The sequence below is a fragment of the Ylistrum balloti genome, unplaced genomic scaffold, assembly GCF_031769215.1.
Source record: "Ylistrum balloti isolate Yb309-2 unplaced genomic scaffold, AGI_CSIRO_Ybal_v1 Utg371490, whole genome shotgun sequence".
NCBI classification, from domain to species: Eukaryota; Metazoa; Mollusca; class Bivalvia; order Pectinida; family Pectinidae; genus Ylistrum; species Ylistrum balloti.
In genome coordinates this window covers 1-9,422 of record NW_026782771.1, presented here as the reverse complement: position 1 = coordinate 9,422, position 9,422 = coordinate 1, and the positions used below count along the sequence as shown (strand labels likewise).

At 36.7% G+C, this 9,422-nt stretch overlaps 1 protein-coding gene across 1 annotated transcript; it reads right to left on the bottom strand.

Moving 5' to 3' along the window:
• Positions 1-2,758: 2,758 nt before the first annotated feature.
• On the bottom strand, positions 2,759-7,442 carry LOC132562700 (heat shock 70 kDa protein 12A-like). Its single transcript, XM_060227455.1, has 4 exons — positions 7,140-7,442; positions 6,416-6,661; positions 4,580-4,727; positions 2,759-4,183 (listed from the first exon to the last, which is right to left on the bottom strand). The coding sequence occupies exons 1-4, from the start codon at positions 7,440-7,442 to the stop codon at positions 3,102-3,104; spliced, it is 1,779 nt and encodes a 592-aa protein (XP_060083438.1). The 3' UTR covers positions 2,759-3,101.
• Positions 7,443-9,422: the final 1,980 nt, after the last annotated feature.

Here is a 9,422-nt window from a genome sequence, read left to right as displayed (position 1 = left end):
TACAACATGCTATTGGTATATTGGAACAAATTGTCCCCCCCTCTCTCTCTCTCTCTGTCTACCTCTCTCTCTCTCTGTCTCTCTGTCTCTCTCTCTGTCTCCCTCTCTGTCTCCCTCTCTGTCTCCCTCTCTGTCTCTCTCTGTCTCTCTCTCTGTCTCCCTCTCTCTCTGTCACTCTCTCTGTCTGTCTCTCTCTGTCTCTCTCTGTCTCTCTCTCTCTCTCTCTCTCTCTCTCTCTCTCTCTCTCTCTGTGTCTCTGTGTCTCTGCCTCTCTCTCTCTCTCTCTTTCTCTCTCTCTTTCTCTCTGTGTCTCTCTCTCTCTCTCTGTCTCTGTCTCTCTCTCTCTCTCTCCCTCTCTCTCTACCTCTCTCTCCCTCTGTCTCTCTGTCTCTCTCTTATACGGGATTGAGTGCCTTGCCCAGTCATTCAATTCCACGTTTAGATATATTGCTGATGTCGTGTCTGTAGATAATAAGAAATGCATTGACTATGTCCATATCATACATATACCCAACAGGGTTGGACACCAGTCACATGACATTCTCTTCCTCAGTCGTCACTTACCTCCATCATTTCCTAAAAACAACCCGATGTCAACAGCTTTCTACCAAGCTGTATAATAAACCGTAGATTCCAATTTGTTTTATTTCTAGATAGTAACGACTGTGCTTCCCAAACCTTTGGTGTTAACATGTCGCAGTTGACCAAATATTGAAAGTCTTGTTCCTAATATCATGGTTTTTGTTCAATTTGACAATTGAACTCACAGAGTTTCAAGAGATGAAAGTCAATGAAGATGATGTTTTATAGCCTTAACTATTATCTCGTTGGGATTTTGTTATTTCCGTGAGCAAAATGAAGCTGGACGTTTCGATGCACGCTGATATGCCTAGTGGTGTTGTTGTTATCAGCATTGTTGCCATTTGGAAGCGTGATGTTACTTACTTAAATCGACCAAGATTTTAATGGAAACTAACTCTTCTGGCACACCTGGTCTTATTCTTTTTATACTTTCTAATGGGTCGTCATACAAATCCCTCATTTGTTCGTTTCAGTACCAATTAATGTTCTGTTAACATGTCGGTTTTTTCTTTGTTACTTTAATTACACAATATACATAAAAAAACAGATAAACTTATCAACTGATGTTTTATTTTACCATAATTAACATTCTATATATACACTCAGGTTAGTCTGATATCGACAGAATCATCAGAAATAGTACGTATTGACACTAAAGTAGGGAATATCTTTAAAACACATTCTATCACATAGCGTAATGTGCTCAATAAAATATTTCTCTTCTTTGGAATATTCAATATATTTTTATATCCATTGATGATTTTATGATTAAAAAAACAGCAGCATTTGAAAATGACATAACATCACTAGATTAATTTGTAAGTATGTATACCTTTCATAAACTGATCTAATCCCACCTGTGTTAAATACACTCCGGTTGTTCGGTGGCGCAGCGGTAACGCACTCGCCTTTCCGAAGTTCGATTCCCGGAACGGACGTGAAATGGTAAGGGGTCCGGGTCAGCAAGAGTGATTATGACAAGTGGATATAACTTTGTTTCGTAATTGTTGTAAAATGAATAAAGCTTAAAATTTAGAGAAATCTAACTTCTATAGAGATTATGTTTTCACAAAATCAGTTTAAGTCATTGAATGCAAGACTAGTAGTTTTCTTAAAGTCTGCTTCATATAAAATGATTGATTCCGCATAAATGATGATTATAATCAAACACATTCAAAACATCGAAACTTAAACCATACAGTGGATGATGATAAATTTTAATCCTGACAATGAAATTAAAACGGACGACTATCACAGAATCATTGCTTAATTGCAAGATCTTCCGTAAGAATAGAATGTACTCTATCATGTGAAATCTCAACTGTACTGGCTATATATCTCTCTGTCAACCATAACAAAATCACGGAGTCGTAGCTTAGAACTGAACATATTCTGAATGTTTCTGATTAATTTGAAAAAAATCAAAGAAGGGTTTATATTCCGAACCACGGTATCACTTATGAAGGATTGTTAGAAAGACAATGAAAGAAACATTCAGCGAAGGTTATGAACTCCTTCTTGATCAAATTACGTGATAGAAATGTCAACTTTTCTCTGCCCACACACACACACACACACACACACACAACACACCCTCACACACACACACACACACACACACACACACACACAAACACACACACAATGCTAGACATTAGAAATTATTGGCTTCGAGAAAGTCTGCAAAATATTTTGCTTCAAGAAGATTTACAAGTTTTATTTAAATTACTACTAACTCACAACCCACGCGTCATTTCCAAATGTGTGATTTATTGATATTAATTATACATAAGTAATGCCATTTAAATGCCCCTCTCAATAACTTTAAACACTGTAACTAAGGGAGAAAAGGGGGTAGATATATTAAAATAGAAAAATACACTATCTATTGCCAAGAAAGACATTGAATATATCATACAGATATAAATGCCCTCCAATTGTATTTGACATTTGTTATAATGCTTAAGTCAGAAGACTACTGCAAACGTCGAGCACCCAGCGGAGAACATATCCGACTATACTCAGTGAGTGTGACAAAACAAAATACAAGAAATCAGTGGTAGATGTGGGTCTCAAATTGATGCATATTAGGTCATGTATGAAAATCATTAAAGCATACGCGGGTTAGAAATTCTTTTTTTTTTTTTTTTTTACAGAAGCATGGTAACAACCATAACTAAATTCTTGCGTCAAACCAACAACCTTTTTGGGAGTGACTATGGTCAAGTGACCATGCACTGTGCCGTGGCTTTAGTTAAAAATATTACCGGGGAAGTAAAGTTTATACAGAACCAATTTATCATGTAACAAAGAGACTAAAAGAGAGTATAACAGTAGCATGCTGGAAACTCAGTCTCGGTTACAATGCGTAGAAGATTCAGTAAGTTAATGACTTTTTTTCAATAAAACGACAGTGTCTTGGATATTTCAGGTATATCACTGTTTACATTATAGCATGCCCTGCACACTATAACGTTGTTGCAGTAATGAAAAAAATTCGATTTAGTTGTAGATTTTGCCTATTCTCCAAGACATGTTAAACTATCAAGTTTGACTGTAGTTGTCCTCTGGGTAGTCTCATCAATGTATCGGACAATCACTTCTGTTCCACCAACCTCCATTTCTATTTTCCCGTCGACTACTTCCGGCCAGCCCCCATCTGGTGGACGAATCGTAACAATCGCATGTCTGTTGCACCCTGCTTCTGTGACGAATTTCGGGTAAGTTTTATTTGATGTGAAAATTTCACATTCTTTAACATCATACTTCCACATTTCTCTGTCGCTTTCTCGGTGATCGCTGTGGACCTCGATCGTTGCCTTCTCGCCCACCTCTACAATGCGTCCCTTCCGGAATAATGTCTCAAAGCACTTTCCACATTTGGTCGTCTTTCCCGACTTGAATGTGACAGCTCCAACATGTTCTGTTGGGTCGTAAGGTTTATTAAGACTTATGCCTATACTGTAATGACAGTATCTTGCGGTGATTGACTGAGGTCTGTGGCCATACAGAACTGCTCCCTTGAGGACAGACAGGTCACATTCCATAGGAATGATAACATTGTGGTTAGGAAATGCTGTTGTAATTGCATCGCTAACTAGTCTGCATTCTGAAAACCCACCAACCATTAGAATAGTAGGTACATGAATATCTTTTTCTTCAATCAAAGATTTCAAATGCTCGATGATTTTCGAGATGGTATTCGAAAAGAAACTTTCGAATTTGCGAAATTTGATACGCATTTTGTCATTTCTCAGTGCGACATCATTGCTATGTTCTGTGAAAGCATTTTCAAAGCAACTTTCATTGAAATTTTCGTATATTTTACGAAGCTCTGAAGGGAGTCTGATTGTTATGTCCCTCTTCTGCTGGATTGAATCGGTGTTTCGTTTCTTTACCTCAAATTCGCTAATAAGTTCTAGAAACCCTCCAATGTCATGCCTTTTTAACCTTCTGATTACCTCATTTCCAAAAATCTCTATCAAGAAGTTAATGTATTCAGCGTTGACCTTTGCACCGCCCCATGGCCCACCACTAACAGCAAAGACACTTGCCATTTTGTCTCCAAACATCCGCTGGACTGTGACATCTGTGGTTCCCCCTGTCAAGAAAAACATGAAATTCTAAATATTGTGTTATTACATATCGAAAATTGAGAACTGAGCCTGTACTTGTACATGGAAGACAATACACACGAATTACATTATGTTTTGAAGGGGCGTGATATTTAACTAGGTACGGTGTTTGTGTAGTTGAAGCCTTCCGGGACAGGTTCGAGCCATCTTGTGCTGTTGTGGTTATTTCCACAACCAAGACACCATGCCGCAATTTCACTGGTAGCATGTGATGTGTCCCCGTATCTTGTTCTTTTTTAGATAGCCAAAAGCTACTACAATGAGACCTGATCATTCAGAATCACATTGGCTGCTTACGGGATGATAAACAAACAAGCTTTTGTTATGAATGAGTATCTTCTTCCAAAACAATAAAATTCTACCTCCTAGATCCACTACCATGAACTCTGCGCCCTCTCTGAATACATTTTCGTTTGTTCCAGTGATTTGATCCCCAGGAAGTTGTTTGCAGAACAACGCCGCCACTTCCGGTTCATATGCTAGAGATAGAGCGTTGTCGGGTATACCAGCCTAGGAAACACAAAAAAAAGCTATTCAGTCTAAACCTGCTTATCATTCATATTATTGTATATAGAGTGAAGACATGATTTCAATGTAACATTACCGAGTTGTTTCGTCATTTGTCGATACACATCGATCATATGATTGCTGTGTAATTGGTGTTCGTTCAACATACCCATGTGACATTTTTTTGCGTATGCACCTATGCTGTATGAGATGTGGCATTAACTAATGAAGAGGCCGGACACTTGCAGATTATATATGGACGTTCTTAAAGACGACTGTAGATAAAAATAAGATATCTTGGAAAGGTACTTTTTCAGCAATATTTACCGAAACGTAAAATCTTCGTTTCTATTTAATATATTACACAGGAATCACGTCACAGGATTCTCATTCTAGTTTGTCTGTGAATCGTTACGATTTTTAAAAAAAAAACACAAAAAAAACATTGATATCATATGAAAAAGCAACTCACGCAAAATCTTAATACATTAAACCTATCTTGAGTAAAACCAGTTGTAAGGACAGCGTTTCAATGATCCTAAATAATGCAAAATAATACATGGATAAAACAAAGATACATGCCGGATTGAACAGAAGTTAAATGTTAAAAGTTAAATTTCTGATTGACAATATCTTATTGATAAGATATTTTAACAAACTTTATTGGCATACCAATGGAAACAGACTGTGTCCCTATCTTGGCTGGCTTGTTTTTCTTTTTCACCGACGATGTTGACATCAAACCGAGGATATTATGAAAACCTTTCATAAAGATTGTGCAAAGTCCTTCAATTTCAATTGAAAATAAAAAGATTATTTTTAATAGCAAGAATTCCATTGGTTATACTAATCATTTAAACCTACTTCAGTTGGAAATCCAGGACATGACCGAATTTTCTTCTACGACAGTCGCTTACCTGAATGTTTACTTACAACGCGACCACAGGGACAATTTTCCACTTGTCTAATGAACTGACGATTTCGATTTCTTTATCGTTAACTTTCCAATTCTAGATAGTACCATCCCTCCTTCCCCAACCTAATACGTCTTCATGTCGTTGTTGATTCAATAGTCATGGGGATATTCTAAATACGTGGAAATCCATGAAAGATGTCGACAACTGACAAATCAACCTATAACACAGGGGTCCAAGAGACTGACGAGGACCATTGGACTGTTTACTGGTAGCCATCTATCTCGATAAAAATATATTCCCTTGTGCGATATATAATTGTATATACTTTGTGATTGTTGGCTTGTTTCTTTTTGGGAGATCTGGTTCACATATGAAGATTACGGCATTGTTTGCTTGAAATGACTTTTGGTTTAGATTTACGTGCAGAAGCAGAAGACGTTTACTCTTGCGGAACACATGATCTTATTATTCTTGTACTATTTCATTGATTTCTCTGTAAGAAATTCTTTTTACTCTAGTTTCATCGACTTTGAGTTGGATTTGTTTGATGCCGTTTTTAGTTCAAGGCGTTTGTCTCAGGGAAATAAATCCATTGTATTAACATCTAGCCAATAATGTTCCCCCTTTTTTACGCGGTCGGTTGATACGATGTTTGGTTTCATTTGAAATCATGTGACGCTGCTTCAGTCAGTCAGAGAGTGTGAAATAGGATTCATTAGATATATGCTAACACATGAATCACATCGATAAAAAAAAATACGACCGTGTATCTACCTCATGTGCACATTCCCTCATCATCAGTTTCGCCTGGTCTGTCCACACAGCCGGTACCGTAATTACCCATCGTACGTCCATAACGGTTGTTTGAAAACCGCGGTGATTCAAACTTTCCAACAGATGATCTTTGAGATACCAAATCGACTTCTCAATGATATAAGTTAAACGTATTGGTTTTCCAAAAATATCATAGACTTCCATATTACGTCGAATTCCAGATCGAACTTCGCCATTGTCGTTTTCCTAGAATTGTAATACAAGAGGCAATTAACAGTGATATTTAAATGGTAAATCAGTCATCGTTTATTTAGGATGGTCAGTCAATAAGTAACGATCCAAAATCTTGTGGAATATTTCAAACAGAAGACAAAACAGTCTTGAAACATGCATCAAAAATTCAATATTCAAGGGTTTGTTCCAAATATTTTATTTCCCGTTACGATTCGAGATCTGCGTCGAAATGCTCGCATTATGGCTGGTAGTTCCGTTGTTGTATACTTTGATCTCATTTGGGAACTTGGCGGATGTCATTTTTTAAGCAGAAGGTGTTTACCCTTCCGGAACGCCCTTTTTTATCTTACGGTAATCTTTCTTTGTTTCAAAATTTGGCCTGGTTTCACCGAATTTGAATTTTCATTTGAATTAACATTCTGCTAAAATGTTGTTACTTTTTGAAGTACTTGAAAATACCCACAGGTATATATGCTATCGATATACATACCGTTTCTTGATAAAGTGCCATTTTGAAGGAGTCTATGTAATAATATGCCTCTAGCTCCTCTGGCCTCATATCCTCTGCCATATCGGTAAATTTTTTTTCTGCGTTAAATCCAAATGAGTTGAAGGATTTGTCTGGATTCAAAAGAATCACCGACGAAGTTTTGTGGGACAACTCATTTCCTGCTGACCAAACATGTGCATGGATTGGAAGCGGGTCAGATTTGAAGGAGAATGCATGACTGGAATACGTTGTTCCAAGATCAATTCCCGCCACCATGAATTGGGTATCCACTGGTGTCGCCATGTTCCTCTGAAAAGAAGCACCTTGTCTACAGAGTAATTAACGAGCAACTTGTACATTATATCAGAACGAACTGTAAATCTGCAGTGTTAGCACACGGAGTTGACATAGAACACGTGGTTGTGCTTAATATTGGCACTTAATGTCCGAACTAAGGACAACATGTACAGGTTTGTCCCCAAAATCACACTGTTGGTAACAACAATATAATATGTTAGTAGATAAAAGCCAGCTAACCTGTATCTCCAGCGTCCATGTCATACTAATTTCAACTAATTTTATCAAATTAATTTATTTATTGAGCTACTTACTATGAAACGTATCTATAACATAAATACGGTCGCCTGAAGATGGACACAAGGCTTGAAAACATTAACTATTTGGAACTTCATCTGTCATGTTAATGGTTTGTTTATAATTGGATAATATATGTTGACAGTAAATACCACTAAATGTTTTCTTTAGAAACGCTGACAAACCAAGAACTATATGAATTACTGCCAGAATACATACTGACCACACCACTAGCCTTTACAAAGTTTACCTATTAGGAGCCGAACATGAGTCAATGACAAAGATTTTTTTTATCTCGAATGCCAATGAAAATAAGTTGAAAGAATACTTCCATGCAAGATTGCAATGTATAAAGGTATAAACGAAAAGTATGTACTTAAATAAGTAAACTTACTGTAATGTTGTTGAAAAACTCTACATCTTTACCTGTAAATACGGAACAAACTTTGAAGTCTCTGATACAATGACAGACCTTTGTTATAAATCGTGTAATACAAACCTCAGTCTGATGAATATATGTTCATTAAATGGACTTTTTATGCATAAATGTTTATTACTTGGGTAGTTAAAAAGACAAAAATAAAGAAATGCGCAGATAGATGTGTTAAAGATATTGAAAAGAGAAATTCGTTCTAGACTGTATATTTTGTTGACTGTCAGAGCATAAATCTTGCAATTAATTAAAACAATTATTACACTGAAGAAGATATACCAATAAATCAAACAGATATGTTATAAATAGATCCCACTGAAGACTGTGATAATAAGTGTACTTACAGTGAGGTCGATTATATAAGTCATTGTAAGGGAGCAGTACCATTAAAAAGTGTATATAACTTCAGTCTTTATCATTGATGCTGCGTGGTACACGTCAATATTTATAGAAATGAGATTGCGACTTACCTGTTCTTAGTGGTATATAGACTTACCTGTTCTTAGTGGTATATAGACCTAGTCACTGTTACTGGGTGGTATATAGACTTACCTGTTCTTAGTGGTATATAGACTTACCTGTTCTTAGTGGTATATAGACTTACCTGTTCTTAGTGGTATATAGACTTACCTGTTCTTAGTGGTATATAGACCTAGTCACTGTTACTGGGTGGTATATAGACTTACCTGTTCTTAGTGGTATATAGACCTAGTCACTGTTACTGGGTGGTATATAGACTTACCTGTTCTTAGTGGTATATAGACCTAGTCACTGTTACTTGAGTGGTATATAGACTTATAGACTTACCTGTTCTTAGTGGTATATAGACTTACCTGTTCTTAGTGGTATATAGACTTACCTGTTCTTAGTGGTATATAGACCTAGTCACTGTTACTGGGTGGTATATAGACCTAGTCACTGTTACTGGGTGGTATATAGACTTACCTGTTCTTAGTGGTATATAGACTTACCTGTTCTTAGTGGTATATAGACCTATGTTAGATATAGACCTACCTGTCATATAGACTTACCTGTTCTTAGTGGTATATAGACCTAGTCACTGTTACTGGGTGGTATATAGACTTACCTGTTCTTAGTGGTATATAGACTTAGTCACTATTACTGGGTGGTATATAGACTTACCTGTTCTTAGTGGTATATAGACTTACCTGTTCTTAGTCTTACTGTTCTTAGTGGTATATAGACTAGTGGTATATAGACAGTCACTGTTACTGGGTGGTATATAGACTTACCTG